The sequence below is a fragment of the Pan paniscus genome, chromosome 12 (assembly GCF_029289425.2).
Source record: "Pan paniscus chromosome 12, NHGRI_mPanPan1-v2.0_pri, whole genome shotgun sequence".
In the NCBI taxonomy this organism is placed as follows: Eukaryota; Metazoa; Chordata; class Mammalia; order Primates; family Hominidae; genus Pan; species Pan paniscus.
This window is the reverse complement of record NC_073261.2, coordinates 83,019,714-83,036,879: the sequence shown is the minus strand read 5'-3', so window position 1 is coordinate 83,036,879 and position 17,166 is coordinate 83,019,714. Positions and strand designations below refer to the sequence as shown.

General features: G+C 40.4%; 1 protein-coding gene across 4 annotated transcripts in view; it reads right to left on the bottom strand.

Annotated features, from left to right (window-relative positions):
• THADA (THADA armadillo repeat containing) overlaps positions 1-17,166 on the bottom strand; it is a 362,591-nt gene that overhangs the window by 151,032 nt on the left and 194,393 nt on the right. For all 4 annotated transcript variants that reach the window (XM_003809126.5, XM_055108026.3, XM_003809127.7 and 1 more), the window contains one exon: positions 14,101-14,269. In XM_003809126.5, the coding sequence (XP_003809174.3) occupies positions 14,101-14,269 (169 nt within the window). The remainder of the gene's footprint in view (positions 1-14,100; positions 14,270-17,166) is intronic.

Genomic DNA, 17,166 nt, shown 5'->3' with positions numbered 1-17,166 from the left:
ACTGTCACTCCTGGTCTAACATACACACACAGGCTACCCCCCTACCCCAGCTTCTCTATATGAATTTTAAAATGACCAAACTTACTATGATCAGTGCAGTGATAGTAACAGTTAACTTCTGAAATGGATAGACAACTGAAAATTATGCATCTCTACTCATGCTCTCATTCGGGAGGGAGAAGTAAAAATTTAGAGAAACAACAAAGGAGGAAAAGCTAGGACAAGGGGAGAGCAACAAAGTAAATCACACATTTTTCCAGAATAGAAGAAGTGATGATCTTCAAGACACATTTACTGAACAATATAGTCCTCCTTCTCTAATGAGGCTGTTGAGCTCTTGGGGAGGGGCGAGGGGTGTGAGTAAGAGCTTACCACTGCTTGGGGATTACAGGCTAGGGGACACTGGTATTCATTTTCTTCAGAAACCTACCCAACTCAGTACCCCTTTGAGTTGGTGGGTGTGGATTGTAATTACATTTCTAATTTACTCTAAGAGTTTCCTTTGAAGAACATCAACTCAAATTTCTACATGTTCTTCCTAAATGTACATACTGAACACACATATTTGTATGCTCAATCATGAATTTTAATAAATTACTGCCTTGTATCTCTGTTCTCTATATGCACATCTAAAAATCAGACCTGATGACTATTTCAATTTTCTCTCAATCTGATCAATGCATACTTCTTTTCAGTATAAGAAAAATTTGGGGCTGGATGCAGTGGAACATGCCTGTAATCCCAGCACTTTGGGAGGCTGAGGCGGGAGAATTGCTTCAGCCCAAGAGTTCAAGACCAGCCTAGGCAACATAGTGTGACTCTATCTCTACAAAAAATTAAATTAAAATAAATAACTAAATAAACAAACTTAAAAAACAATTTGGAGGCCAGGTGCAGTGGCTCACGCCTGTAATTCCAGCACTTTGGGAGGCCGAAGACATGCAGATCACCTGAGGTCAGGAGTTCTAGATAAGCCCGGCTAACATGGTGAAACACCATCTCTACTAAAAATACAAAAATTAGCCAGGTGTGGTGGTGCACGCCTGTAGTCCCTGCTATTTGGGAGGTTGAGGCAGGAAAATCACTTGAACCTGGGAGGCAGAGTTTGCAGTGAGCCAACATCTCACTACTGCTCTCTAGCCCGGGCGACAAAGTGAGACTCTGTCTCAAAAAACACAAAAAACAAAAACAAAAAAACCCACAAAAAAACAAAAAACAATTTGGTAATTGGACAAGTAAATGTCTCACATATTTGAAAAAATCAGTTATAAAGCAGGAAACTGAAACTGCATTTCAGAAACAAGTTAGATATAAAAATGACTATACATCCTGTAATCTAAGAAGAAAGGGCAAGCTGGGTGCGGTGGCTCATGCCTGTAATCCCAGCACTTTGGGAGGCCGAGGCAGGCGGATCACGAGGTCGGGAGATCGAGACCATCCTGGCTAACATGGTGAAACCCCGTCTCTACTAAAAATACAAAAAAATTAGCCGGGTGTGGTGGCGGATGCCTGCAGTCCCAGTTACTCGGAAGTCTGAGGCAGAAGAATGGCGTGAACCCGGAAGGCGGAGCTTGCCGTGAGCGGAGATCAAGCCACTGCACTCCAGCCTGGGCAACAGAGAGAGACTCCGTCTCAAAAAAAAAAAAAAAAAAAAAAAAGAAGAAGGGGCAAGCATAAAGTCTATCTGCTATAAATGGACTAAAATTTACATGTAAAACTCATCTGTCTAAAGATTTTTTTAAAGGCTTAAGAAGTTAATAAGAAAAAAAAGTGTCAAACAGCACATGTAAGATGTTAATTATACTGATCTCTTTGAAGATTAACAAAGGTGATAGAATTTGCTGGCACTTGTAAACTCTTCGAAATCACAACTTTTAAAAAACCTCTTAAATCCATTTGATATTAAAAAAAAAAAAACTCCAAACAAATAATCTTAGACCTTTTTAGAAATACGATTCTCAGGAAGCTAATGAAAAATGTCCCCCTCACCAGAAATTTTACTTTATAAAGATTAAAAAGGCATCCCAAATAGGAAAATGACCAAGATTCTAAATACCTATTCCATATGAACATGGGCCCATCAGTAAAACATCTGATATCTGATGCCTATACATACCTCAACAACTGCTTCAGAGTGGTACCAGTTCAAGACTATAACACACAACCCACTAATTAATAAGGAAAAAAAAAGTGGAGGATGAAGCAGGAAGGCAACAATTGGCAAAAAAAGGTGAACATTTGCAAGTACAAATTCATACCTCAATTAATAATCCCATTCACTTGATGTAGAGAAGGCACAAAATGTGCATGCTATTGACAGTAACAAGAGAAATTCAAGTAAGATTTAACTTATGTTTTTTTTTAAACATATGCCTTTGTCCAAAACAGAGAGCCTTCATTTTAATATAATAGATGTAGTTTTCCTTTTTTCCCCAAATAGACAAAGAAAAACATGTATAAGAATTATTTGACAATTTCTAAAAGCAATAATAAGGACATGCTTTTAAAGGTCTTATTTGTATGCATCATACTACTTTGAGAGTCAAGTGACAGATTTACTACTGACTTTCTAGACATTTACATATATGAGGCATATATAATATTTAAGGTCCTTTAAAAAATAATATTAACATAATTACGGGCTGGGCACAGTGGCTCACACCTGTAATCCTAGCACTTTAGGAGGCTGAGACGGGTAGATTACCTGAGGTTGGGGGTTCAAGACCAGCCTGGCCAGCATGGTGAAACCCCATCTCTACTAAAACATACAAAAAATTAGCCAGGTGCCAGTGGCGCGTGCCTGTAATTCCAGCTACTCGGGAGGCTGAGGCAGGAGAATTTGCTTGAACCCGGGAGGCAGAGGTTGCAGTGAGCCGAGATCATGCCACTGCACTCTCGCCTGGGCTACAGAGTGAGATTTCCTCTCAAAAAAAAAAAAAAAAGCATAATTACTATCTCCATCATGTATGTTCAGTACCCGTTAGATTTATCCACGAGTTTCCTTTCTGAGGTCTGAATCTGGGAATATGGACAAAGCTTTATGCTTAACTCAAAGAAAACATTTTTATGTTCTGGGTTAAGTTTTCAGTAGAACCTCTGTTTTTAGAGAAGATTCATTCACACAGCCTCTTGTCCCCCACCCAAGAGAGGATCAATGAAACAGACAGCAACTGTACCTAGCAATTCATCAGTGTTTCAAGTAAAGAAGTGAGAAAATTTTAATTATGTGTCATTTTCCGAAGCTTCCTTAGGTAAACAGAAACTAGAATGTTATGCTCTCTGACTCTGAGGAGGGCAGAATTCAGTTTCAACTATACATTATGAAAGTGGATGAGAGGCAGGTTGGAACAAGGACATGAAGCAAGCTATAAGAAGCTAGGATTTTAAAAGTGAGCTGGCTTATATGTTCATAACACTTTTCCAGTAGAAAGAGAGAAAGAGAGGAAGGAAAGTGCCTCCTTAGTGACTCCAGTCTGAGTTTTGTATCCCCCTACCTTTTCATTTATGCCTATGCACAGCTCACTGTAGTATGCTGAGCCACAACTTCTGCCCGGGTCAGGAATGGTTTCTTTGGTGGTTGCTGGTATTTAAGAGTTGTATCACGCCTTGTCCCACAGGATGATGGGGAAAATCCATAGGTACCATGGAACAAAGGTTCTCAACTAGGGGCAATTTTGCCCCCGCCTCCGGCTCCTGCCTCCCTAGGGGACACAGGGAAATGTCTAGAGACATTTTTGGTTGTTGTTGTCACAAATGAAGGAGGGGTGCTACCAAACACACCACATTGCACAAGGCACACACCCACAACAAAGAATGTCAAGAGTGCCAAGGCTGAGAAGACCTGCCACAAAAGCAAAGGGTGAAGTGGGTAGCAATACAGAGAAACGCAAGAATGTCATGAACAACAATATGGTCTAAAATAGGAAAAGAGTTTTATTACTTATTTAAACTTTCCTTTAAGCCTGTGTGTCAATTTTACTTCAGGCATCTGGGGTGGCTGCCAAATTGGCTATACTCAACCACAGTGCTTTTAAATGGTCAGCTGTGTCCTTAGTAACTCAAATACGTTGGGTGCCATAAATATATCTAAGAGCTATAGCACAAGTACATAAACTGTGCAATCTCAAATATGCTATCCCAGTAAAAACAAAGGTCTTACTTTTTGCCTATTCCATTTGCATATACTAAAAACAAATAACAACAAATAATACTATTTTTATTGGATGGGAACCACCAAACAAATCCCTTCACATTATGGGACCACATACCATCAGATATTTTACAGGGATTCTAGGAAATGACAAAAGCCTGACAGTGTACCCACGGTGAGATGTTTTGTTGTGTTGCATAATTTTTAAAGTATATTCAGAATTATTGTCAGTCATATGAAGTCTCGGACAGTAAGAGTGGAATGGCTCGCAGGGGATGGAAAGCATATCTTCCAAGATGAAAAAAAAAACTTGGAATGTGCTAGATTAATCTATCTAGGAGGATCCTGTATCTCCTTTCACTTTATGAACTTCAAATTTCTCCCTTCCCATGAGAAAAGAGTCCTTTGTCTCAGACAGTGTGAGACACTGATTCCTCAAGTTTCCAGTGGGATCTGAGGGAGAGGATGTAATTCAAAACAAAACAGGTGCAAGGAATAACAACCTGATAGGCAAGAACTCTGCTCTTAAAAATTTGAGCTAATCTCAGCTCTTATAATCTTTAACATGATCTACAGGAAGGCAGAGAACACAGTGACTGACCGGAGGAACCTCTCTGTGAAATATGATAACACATAAAGTCAAAATTGCTGAAAATGGACTTATTTGTCTCATGCACTCACACATCAATAGGAATCCTCATGTTTTACAGTATTATTTCAATGTACAACATTAATTTTTTTAAACACAGTTTTCTTTAGCTCAAGGTCTTTTACTCACCATCTACACCAGTGATTCTTACATTTTTAATCATAACCCCCTCACCCCCCGCCCGTAGCAGTGGTGGTGGCAGTAGCAGCAAGTATTAATAATAGCAACTAACATTTACTGAGCATTTACTATATACCAGAGACCTTGCTACCCACTTCCCGCATATTAACTCATTTAATCTTCGCAGCCACCCTATGAGGTCATTTTATTTTCCCACTTACAGAAGAAGTGGAGGCACAGAAATTAAGTAACTCACCCAAAATAACACAGCTAGTAAGCAGCAGAGCTAGGATCTAGAGGGAGACAAGCTGGCTCCAGAGTCCACTCTTACCTACCACCTGAAAGGACCTTTCTGAGCACATGCTCCCAGCTTTTGTGTACTTATTAACTTAGAAATTATATATTATTCTATTAATACATTATGTACATTACATATCAAATGTAAAATAATAGCTAAAAGCCAGGTACACCTGTAGTCCCATCTACTCTGGAGGCTGAGGCAGGGGGACCACTTGAGCCTAGGAGCTCAAGGCCAGCCTATGCACCATAGCGATACCCTAGTCTCTAACAATAACCATAATAATAATAAAACAGGATGCGATAAAAGAAATAACACACTAACGTATTCTTCCACATATATTATTGTCCTGCAAACCCCACTTTGAAGGCTACAGGCCTACAGAGCCCAAACTGCTTGGCCCGGCATTTGTGGTCTCTCACATGCTGACCTGCACCCACCCTGCCATTCACACATCCTCTCTCCTTGACACAACAGGCTGGTTTGCTCACTGCCTCCTGCAAACACTTTCTGATGCCCTCCCCGCCATTCACACATCCTCTCTCCTTGACACAACAGGCTGGTTTGCTCACTGCCTCCTGCAAACACTTTCTGATGCCCTCCTGCATGCCCGGGCTCATACCATGTCCCTTGCCTCAAAAACAGAAAGCTAGTTTCAAGGTTTATCCCAAGGTCCAATGTTCCCCTGAAGCCTTCTCTGATGTCTCCAGTCCATCCTGGTCTTGCCTCTCAGATGTGTGATCTCGGCCACATGCTTGGTGCACATAACATGTAGCCACATATTTCTGTGTAATTGTCTGCAGTGTCAATGGTTTATTTTCCAGGTAGCTCATAAGCTTCTTGAGAGCAGACAATATGCTATAAATTTTCTTTGTATCCTCCACAGTACCTGACATAGTATGTACTTAACTTCTCAATAAATATTTGCTAAGCAGAAGAATAAACGTTCTCCACATTTACTCTACATCTCTAAGGCCCAGGTCCAGAGGGTTAAGGTAAAGGTCATACCAGAAAGCAGAGGAAGTTAATATGATGGATACTTTGCTCTTTGCCTAAGCTCATCAGAACCATGACAGACTGACCATATTCACGGTGATTCCAGAAGAAAAGGGTTACAGAGTCCCCAGCAGTCCTGGCATCTATAGTATGACCACCTCACTTTAGGGAGCTCTTAAGTTTCTAAAGTAATGGCATCCTTCCTGGCCTTGTTTATCCACTACTGCCCACTCTGTTGGCACTTTCCTATGGGTAAAGATAGTCTCAAACATGCAGTTGGTATACCTGCTTACAGATGTCTGCAGCCAGCACAGCTTCAGAAGAAAATATGTCTACCCTTTACCTTTATTCAAAAAATAAGAAAGTTTTCCCATGTCTTGTGATAGAATTTTGCTCAAACATTTCCAATGACGACTATTCTGACATGCCAACTGCCCTCCTCTCCTATATATTCCTGATTCCCCTTAGCCTACTCTACTTGTTCCTTTGTCCGCAGCAACGATTACCTTCTAACAAACTATCTAATTTACCTATTATATTTACTATAAGTTCTGGTATGTTTTACTGAATGTTTATTTCTTGAACATTTCTTACTGTCTCCCTGCTGCTGGAATATAAGTACACTGAGAGCAGTAATCTTGGAGGGCAAGGATGTGTCTCTTCTGTTCTCTGATATAGTCCAAGCACCCAGAACAGTGCGTGGCACGTAGCTGGTGTTCAATTAGCAGTTGTCGAATGAATAAATAGATGACATCAAATCCCATTTTACCCACAACCCGAAGGCCCCAGATAGAATCCTTCTCCCCTGACAATATTCCTTTTCCTCATCCAGAGAAGCAGTATACTACAGTGGCTAACTGCACAAGCTCAAAAGCTTCAAACGATCCTGGGCTTGAATCTCAGTTTTGCTTTTTACCATTTAATCTTGCATAACTTTAGTGAAATCGCACAACCCCTCTTGTTTTCAGTTTTCTCACCAGTAGGATGGGAATAACACCTATCCTCCAGAAGAGGCTCTGTAGGAACTCAGTGGTACATCACACACACACACATACATCACATACACACACACTCTATCTCTCACTGAAAAAAAATATATATTTTTCCTCTTTTTGCTATTAATTCCCCTACTCTGATCCTGAACAGTTACAAACACCTGAGGACACATCAAATGGCAAATCTCTAAGTTTCACATGCCCCTGACTGATACTCTGAGTTCTGAGCACTTCAAAACAGCAGTACATCGCTTGGGGAACAACCACACAGTGCAGTACAGTCAATGCTCCAGAACCTGGCAGCTAAAAGCTGTCTCCAACACCCAGCAAAAGCTCCCTAAGTAACAGACACCAAATAAAAGCTTTTGGATGTTTATAAGGAAGGGATTAATTCATCTTCAAAAGTAGCATTTTAATTAAAAATGACTTTTTTGGGCTTATATCCAGAAAGGAATATATTGCCAAAAGGTAAGATTTAACAAGGTTTAGTCCTTTCTTTAGTTTTTTTTTTAAGAGCCCAATGCTTCCCAATCCTTTTCACATCAAGGCACACATAGAAAGTAATCTTTCTTTGGCACTCTGGGATAAAACCAACGATGCTGCTCCCAGCTGCAGGTGACTGCCTAGAGGCTCCAGCCCTGCCAGGCCACACTCAAGACTCCCTGAGAGCTGAAGGAATCAATAAATACCTTGGCACATCCATAGCCACGCCACTGGAGAAACTCTGGCCTTAACCCTTCTTGGACTGGGGACCTTTCTAGCAACTTAAGATTTTTCTCCTTTCACACTAACACAAGTCCTCAAAAAGAAAGAATAAATCTGGCCACCTGACAAGAGTGAGCATTTTCTTTAAATTATGACTCATTCCAGAAAAAAAGCACACAGACCAGAAATCCATTTATAACTTACAACATCAGCATAGTTTCATGCTTTTGTTTTTGATTTTCCATTCTGAAATAATATTTTCGAGGCATAAAACAAACAACAATGGAGACGGCCAACATCTTAGGTCGCCAAATGGAATCTATCAAGAAATGTTCCATTTCTGGACAGCTGGACCGTTTTATGTTTCACAATTTTGTAGTTTTAAGAAATATAAATGACATTAAAATTCTTAAAGCACTAAGACATTGACTCATATGGTTACATTTTTAAAAGATGGAAATAATTCTTTTATATTTAATCACAAGTTTTGATGTAACAGTAATATTAACAGAAATATATATACATATCTTTTCTACAAATGTTCATTTGCTTCCTTATTTAAGAAACTCCAGTAGAGTTGACACTTAAGGTTACCTCTATCACTGATTTTCTACTTGCTTCCACTGCTCCTGTCTGTAGAATAGAGTGAAGGACGGTTGGTTCCATCCCTGCTTCTTGCACAGTGATTCCTTCATACAACTAGCTGGCCGAACTAGCCTACCTTTACTTCTTTCTTTGTTTTCTGGTTTTCTTCCCGTAAAGGTAATGCTAAAGTCTACTCCAGTTTCGGTCTTCATGTGTCCCATCCAGCCCAACACTACTGTTCCCATCACGTAAAGATTCTGGCTCTACAGTAAACACAGAATCTATTGGGATGCTCCAGACTCAAGCAGAAATGGCCTCAGTTTCAGTCTCCTTTTATGCCTGATGCCATGTCTGGCATTGTATCTTCTGTCTCCTCTTCATTTCTGTTACTCATATGATCCCTGGTCCCCGAGGGCTCACTTGGCTTCTAATCCACAGCTCTCTTTAAGTTTGCATCAAAAGCAAACTCCTTGTGTTTTCACCAGTGCCTAGGACAGGGTAAGCAAGCTACAGTGTCTGCTGAATTAAATTCAGTCTTGACCACCTTCTCATGGTCCTATCAGTTCCTAGATCTAGGATCCATAACTCCTATGGTTACCCAAGTTTGAGAGGTTTTGTCAAACCCTTAAGGATGATAGAAGGTGGGGCAACTATGGACTTGGCTATAGCCTAGGTCCCAAGGGAGGATCTGTATTTCCAGATACAGATTTAGTAGCATTAAATGGAAGACCAAAGAGAAATGATGACAGAGAGATGAGTGGAGAGGGGAGGGTACAATATACCTTTCACAGGTCGCAGCTTCCCTGGGTTTCACTGACTTCTTCTGTCTCAATAACACAAATAGATTTACTTTGTTTCCACTGTATCATAACATACCCAATTAGATTTAAGGAGAGCAACTGAGTGATAAAGTATATCTTTAGATGGACCCTTGGTTTATTTTCCTTAGCCATAAAAAGCTGTTATTCACATCAGAGGCAGCACATTCTAAAGAAAATAGGAACACAGGCTTTAGAGTTTAATATGTTATCTCAGCCGGGTGCGGTGGCTCACGCCTGTAATCCCAACACTTTGGCAGGCCGAGGTTGGGGGGATCACTTGAGGTCAGGAGTTCAAGACCAGTCTGGCCAACATGGTGAAACCCAGTCTCTACTAAAAATACAAAAATTGGCCAGGCGTGGTGGCAGGCGCCTGTAATCCAAGCTACTCGGGAGGCTAAGGCAGGAGAATTGCTTAAACCCAGAAGGCAGAGGTTGCAGTGAGCCGAGATGGTGCCACTGCACTCCAGCCTAGGCGACAGAGCGAGACTCCGTCTTAAAAAAAAAAAAAAAAAAAAAAAAGAGCTAAATTAAGAGCAACAGATCACCTTTTATTTGTACATAACAACAACAACAACAACAAAAGACCCAAAACAGACAAGAAATGAAAAAACTGAAAATTCAAACTCTTATTTCAAATGGTATACATTTTCTTATGAATCACCCAAAATGTGAGTTAAGTACCCAAGAATCAGAATAAACCCTTCCTCATGATTGGTGGCCAAGCTCCTCCTCAATATAAGATTTTCTGAACTCCAATATGATTTCTTGAGAGTGATAAGTAACCTAGTAATAATGTTAAGTCCCCAACATGAAGAGTTTTGGCAACAAAAACAGAAGGTTAAATCTACTTAAAAGACAGAGCAGCCCTGCTAGTGATGTTCCCAAATGAGGTAATGTCCATGGCTCTTATCTAGCCTTTATTGAGATTTAATGTCATTTACCCCTGGCTCTCATGAATCTGCCGCATAACCTCACCTTTTCTAATGTGTGTTACTTATAACCATCTCAACACAGCAATTATGAACCTCTGGTTTTTAAAACGATTAAGAAATGAATCCCACATGTTCTTTTTTGCATGTGCTATAATTTGAGTCTTTCTTCCATAGTCCCAGAAAATTCAGAGATCAGCATATTTCTTGTTTTCAAGGTATACTATAGAAATACTCTGAGATTTGATATATTTATGTAAACATTTTCAAAGCAGTCAAAATGTATAATTCAAGAAAATGTTCTGTGAAAGAATTTGTTTTCTGATTATGAAATGATTTCCTGCTTTTGAAAAAAAATAACAACTTTATATTTATTTAGCTGGCTCTGGAGGTCCCATGGAGATGATCATTCCTTTCAATCCCTAACACCTCTTTTCCAGGTGCAGGCTTTTTAATGATTTCAAAGGTAGCTTTATGTGGAGAGGAATCTATAAGCTGTAGAAAGGAAAAAGAAAAAGAGCCCTTCCCAACTTAACCCTTTATGCTTTCCCCATAAAGAACCACAGGATGGACAGAACTAGGACAACACAGGTGTGACACCCAAATGGTCATGCCAGAAAGACTTTCCACATCCCTTTGACTTCTTTTTCTCAACCAGGGTAAACCAACCTTGATAAAGGTAGGAATCTGTCTGACAAACATGAATATGATACCCAACAACCACATTTGCTGGCTTTTATTCAACAAGCCCTTCATCTCACCAACACTTAGGAACAAGAGCAACAGCCACAACAACCCCAGGGTTCTAGGGTTTTAACCTTTCCACAGGATTTCACATTTTATCTAGCAGAAGAAGTAAACTTGAGACTATCAAAAGTAGCCCAGACACAGAGCAAAAGACCATGTTTTGTTGCTGGGCAGACTGGTGAAACCCAGCCAGACCTGCCAGTAGCACGTGTGCGAAACAAGGCTGGGAGGCTCATTTGCACAACTGGTGAGAGAGCCCAAGAAGCAACTCCAACCAAACTACTTGGATAAAGTTCAGCCAAGAGTGGATCTTCAGTAAAGAAAACCTGATGGCTGATCCCCTTGACAAGCTAGGCCTTCCTTCTAACTCAGATACAGTTCACACTTTGAAAAGGCTGTTCTATATTCCTCATCATTCCAGCCCTGCTCTTTTGAAGCAGCAGCAGAGTCTGACACAATCAAGAGATGTAAATTTTGAGGCAGAGCAAATGATAATTTTTGAGCCACAATGGTCCATCTTTAAGACCAAGACAATAACCCCTGTCCCTCTCCTAATCACAGGGATGTAGTGGAAACTCAAGGGAGATGAGTGCTCAAGAGTTTATATTAAAGAAACCACCTAAGACCCATAATGTATGTAACACAGACTAGATTATCTCAAACTGCAGTCTGGGGCTGTGCAATCTTTTCAAGAGGTCCACAAGACAAATTATTTTCAAGTGATGCCAAGAAAATAGTTTCCTCTTTTACTCTCATTCTCTCATGAGTGTACAGTGGAGTTTGCCAGAGGCTACAAGGTGTGTGATGATATCATTATATTGATGACTAATGCAATATGTGCTTGTAAGTCCTCGTGTTTTAATATTTTCTCAAGTTTACTTTTTTCTTTTTTGAGACAGAGTCTCACTCTGCCGCCCAGGCTGGAGGGCAGTGGCATGATCTCGGCTCACTGCAACCTCTGCCTCTGGGGTTCAAGCGATTCTCGTGCCTCAGCCTTCCAAGTTGAGTAGCTGGGACTACAGGCGTGCACCACCACACACAGTTAATTTATGTAATTTTAGTGGAGATGGAGTTTCGCCATGTTGGCCAGGCTGGTCTTGAACTCCTGGCCTCAAGTGATCTGTCCAGCTCAGCCTCCCAAAGTGCTGGGATTACAGGCATGAGCCCCCACACCAGCCTGTCTCAAGTTTACTTTCTAACTGAATATTGATAGACAAAACTCTCTGGGAGCCGCAACCCCTTTTAAGAGTGTAAAGAGGTCCTGAGACAAATTTGAAAACTGCCAACCTAGAACTTCAGTCCCACCCAAACCAGCAGTTCCCACTTGGGGGCTACCCACTGGGAGCCTTTATGTTGCTCTCTTTGCATGGGAGACTCCTTCCCTTTCTTTACTTGGCTAACTTCTTCAGTCTCTGCTTAGATGTCACTTCCTCTGGGACATTTTCCCCGATTTCCTAGACAAGTCTGGTGGCCCTGCTATGTGTTCAGCCAGCACTTAGCACACTACATCATGACTGCCTATTTTCTGGTCCTTTTTTGTCCTTGGCTCCTTCAAGGCAAAAACTGACTTAGCTGCTATTGCGACTGTGACACAGTGAAATGTAGTAGGCATTCAGTAAATATTTGTTGAATATAGAAAACAACCAAGGAACGGCCAGGCACAGTGACTCATGTCCATAATCCCAGCACTTTGGGAGGCTGAGGTGGGCGGATCACTTGAGGTCAGGAGTTGGAGACCAGCTTGGCCAACATGGTGAAACCCCATCTCTACTAAAAATACAAAAATTAGCGACTGTGGGGACGGCGGGGGTGCAGGCTGCTTGTAATCCCAGCTTCTCAGGAGGCTGAGGCACGAGAATGGCTTGAACGCAGGAGGTGGAGTTTGCAGTGAGCTGAGACTGCACCACTGCACTCCTGCCTGGGAAACAGAGTAAGACCCTGTCTCAAAAAAAAAAAAAAAAGAAAAAAGAAAAAGATAGTTCTATCTTGCATTCTTATTACCTAGGGGGAATTAGTTATGAAATAATTAGTTTTCATTATAGTATAGGTTTATTAAAATTAATGATAATAATAACAATGATGACTGCCTATATATCTTGTGGTGTACCCGGCACTATTCTAAGCATGTTGTATGTATTAATTTCCTTAGGGTTCACAAAGTCCCTATGAGGTATATGCTACTATTATCCTTATTTCAAAAATGAAGACATGGATGTATAAGTAATGCGGGGTAGATCTGAGATTCACACCCAGGCAGTCTGGCTCCAGAGTTTCACCTTGTTAATCACTCCACACACTGCCTGCCATGTCAGCAGTGTCGATCTCAGGCTTATAACATGTATTGAGATCTCAAGGCCATCTCTCAACTCTGTTCATAAACCGGGAACATGACCTGACATTTATTTTCCACCCCTAACCGCATGCCTATATGAGCACTATAGCAGCCATTTGAACAGGAGACCTCACCAATACTACCTGTCCTCAAGTTAGGGTTGAAATAGGGCAGTTTCAGTAAAAAGTCTCTTTCTCATTTATTTTGTGTATGTTATTCTTTTCTAGAAGAAATGTTAGGTTAAAAACAATAAACTTGTACATTTATTCAAAGTAATAAGTTTTTTTGGTAGCACAGAGAAAACAGGAAAGGTTCAATACTTCCACGTACTAAGGTGCTGTGCCACAGGGCAAACTCTCCCTGATGTGTACGGCTCTTCCTGTGCCTCTCAGGCTAACCTCTCTCAAGGAATGCTTTCAGTTTCACTCGGAATAGGTAGTAGCCCAGAATGTTTTGCAGGCATACTTGATGGAAAAGACAAAGTTTTATCTGGTTCAGAGAGGTGAGGCCAAGTGGGAGAAAGTATACTGCAGAAAACACAGGATGTATTGCAAAAGATAATATAAGAGAATCACAATGTAACACTGTAGTGATATTTGGGATGAAAAAAGTATAACTAGGAGATACCTGATCTTTCAGAAGTAGAAAAAAAAGAAGTTCTACAGATAAAGTTAAGAGGCTGTGTATCAAATCTTCACCAGCTAACAGTACATAAGAAACCAAAGTTCATCTTATGGTGTTCGACAGAAGTCACACAAAGCAACTTTACTTACCTGGAGAAGTGTCCCATGAATGTGGTTTTGCCGGAAACACTGGTCAGTGCAGCTGGGGAGTGTGGACAACAGAGTTCGAATGGTATTAGGAATGTGATCTATCATAACAAATGGGACCAAGGCACGAGCTGCCATTTCACGGGAGTGGTAGACAGGTGAGTGACCACACCTGGGGAGAAATAAAAACACAAGACCATTCAATAGTCATCTCCACATCTGTGACTTTGTATATACTTACATTCTATCTAGCATGGCCTGGAACATCCAGGGGTTAGGGGGAGACAGGAGCTGCTCCTTATCCCAAATGATGTTTTGTATCTGCATTAGTTCTACAGGTGACTTTGCTTTGGTTAAAAACATTGCTAGCATCTATAATTCTTTATCATGGAGATTAAATGTAGACAGGCTTGGGAATAAGACAATAAACAGGTAGTAGCAAAAAACAACTTACTTGTTAACTATTTATTGGGTATTTATGATAAGCAAAAGCACCATGATAAGTGCCATAAAAAATAAGACAGTCACCATTGTCTTTGAAGAGCCCATACTTTGGTTGGCCAGAGGAAAAGTACATTTGAAAAAATGACCAAAAGTACGAGACAGTATAGGAAAAGTGAGAAGCAAGTGACCTTGACATTATGACTATAGAAAATCAGAAGAAGGATGGAACTCAGGAAAGCAAGCATGATTCAAGTAGGCCAAGAAAGATCTGAAGCCATTTCAACCAGGGGCAAAGTGGTATAAAGCAAGGCTAAAAATACTCAAGGTGTAGGTAGATGTGTTTGCATAACGCAGAGGTTCATGAATAACAGTAAAAGTTAAGGCTGAGAAGTGGGTCAGGCCATACTGGGGAGTGCCACGAATAGCATAGTACATGGTCTGAACTTACTGTTAAGAGAACAAGAGATGGACCTTCAAATCACCAAATCCTTGACTCTGGGCTGACTCATACCCAAAGAGCTGGAATAAAAGCCAGTTCTTAAATAGTGAAAGTCCTGGACAAGTTATTTTGAGATTCTAGAAAGGTCATTGTAAAGGCAGGTCATCTAAAGGCCTCTCAACTTCATAAACAGTCAGAAACTGAAAGGCCATAACCATTTTGTTGAAACTGTGCACTTTAAAGCCTTCGCAGATAGGAGATTGATTGATTGAGAGGAAAGTCCAATATGCTAAGTACCAGCTTAACTAAGTTCTTTACTAGAACGCTCAAGACTTCATGATTTTTCATCCAATTAAAAAGGTAACTCAACTTACAGAAATATCTTAGATCACAAGAATAGGGAAGGTCAGAAGACGGTAGACTCTGTAGGGGAAAAGAGATGGCCTCTTGACTGTTTTCAAAACTAATCTGTGTTTACAAAGGAATTACTTGGTAAGAATTAGGCCATTAGGGCTACATGGCCATGTTGGCTCAGTAAGTAGAGGGACAGGGTCCTACAATCGCAATGTTTCTAACACCCTAGAGGTTATCACCAACATTTATTCTAATATGCCAACAGAAATACAGATACAATTTCTGTACAAATAGAATAGCCTGAGCAGAATTTCATCATGGTGTTGGGCGAGGCAGGGGAAGAGGAAAAAGAAGTATGGGGTGTTCAAAAAAAATGTGTCTTTTTCCCCCAAGACAGTTACGTCTATTGGGTAGGTCCAGCAGCACATAGTTTCAGGATGGAGAAGAGGTCACCTCACATTATCTGTGGGAAAGCAGAGAGCTATGGTTACAGTAGGTAGCTGGACAGTTCCCACAACTCATCCTGGACAGTTTCCACAACTCATCCATTTTCTCACTTATTCTTTTTAAGTGATTAAATGTTTAATCTGTAATTGGCAAATGCAGAAAAATGTTTGCTTTGGCCTATAGGAAATGGTGAGGGTGGGGGTCGGGGAGAAACTTCATTTGACCAAAAAACAAAAAAACAAAAAACAACTCTGAAAATGTTTTGAAATTTAATTAGCAAATGACCTCACTTAGTAAGGCAGTCATTTGTTGGAAGCTTCCCCTTCCGTCTGTCCCCGACCTCTCCAACACACACACTTTGTGTTACAGTGTGTTTTATGTTACCGAAAGGGCTCTTGTATATAAATGTTTCTTTTCAAATACAAATAACTCTGACATGGTTACAGATGTTTAGTTTCCAATTAGCAGTGACTGTACACTAAAGAATGCCCCTCCTTTTGCTCCTGACTTTTGTAAATGATGATTTCCCAAAGGATTCTGGCATCCATACAAGAGGAAGAATGGAAAGTGGGAAAAGTGCCAGTATTTTCTGCTTTTGGATACCCTGTGTTAGGGTGGTTTCCAAATGCACACAACCAGGTTAAAAAGCAAAACAAAACCTCTCCTCAAAAAAGTAATGCAATTACCAAAAAAGAAGCCAATTCTTGAAGTAATATTTAAGTAAGTAACATTCATTATAAAGCAATGGTTAAATATTCTATCGCAAATTCTTTAGATGGAAAGATTAGATCATAGACAAATTTATATATATATATACACTAAGAAAAAAAATTTCTAGGTTACTGTTTTGTCACCTACTGGCGGCAGGGAGGGGGTCTGATGAGAACATTTAGAATCTAATGGTTATGAGAATAGAAAATTAGAACACCTGAATTTTCATGCTGCTTTGGACACTGAGTTCTGTGACTTGGACAAGTCACAGTAACCTCTCTGAGTCTCAGTACAGTTAAGAATGGTGGCAATGCTTTCTACCTAGTGGTCTGACATGATGTCTAAGAGAACATTCCAAGAAGGAAGGGCTCCAGAAATTCCAAGTTTTTACAGTGCACTGTGCCAGTGTCCAGTAATAGCATCAGTATACTCCAGAATTACAGGCCTGTGAGTAGCCCCAATAAGAGAATTAAGACCATGTGGTGAATTCTGTGCTGTTTTAAAAAGGTAAGACAACATGTTGATAATATGAAGGCAAAGAGGGTCTTTTTTTGGCCACTATTAAAAGTGATGAGGAAGAGTCTCAAGCCCTTCTGAAATAAATCGGATAGCCTCTGTCTCTCTAAGTCTCAGTGTCTTCCATAAAATAAAACAAATACACTTAAGGTCTCGAA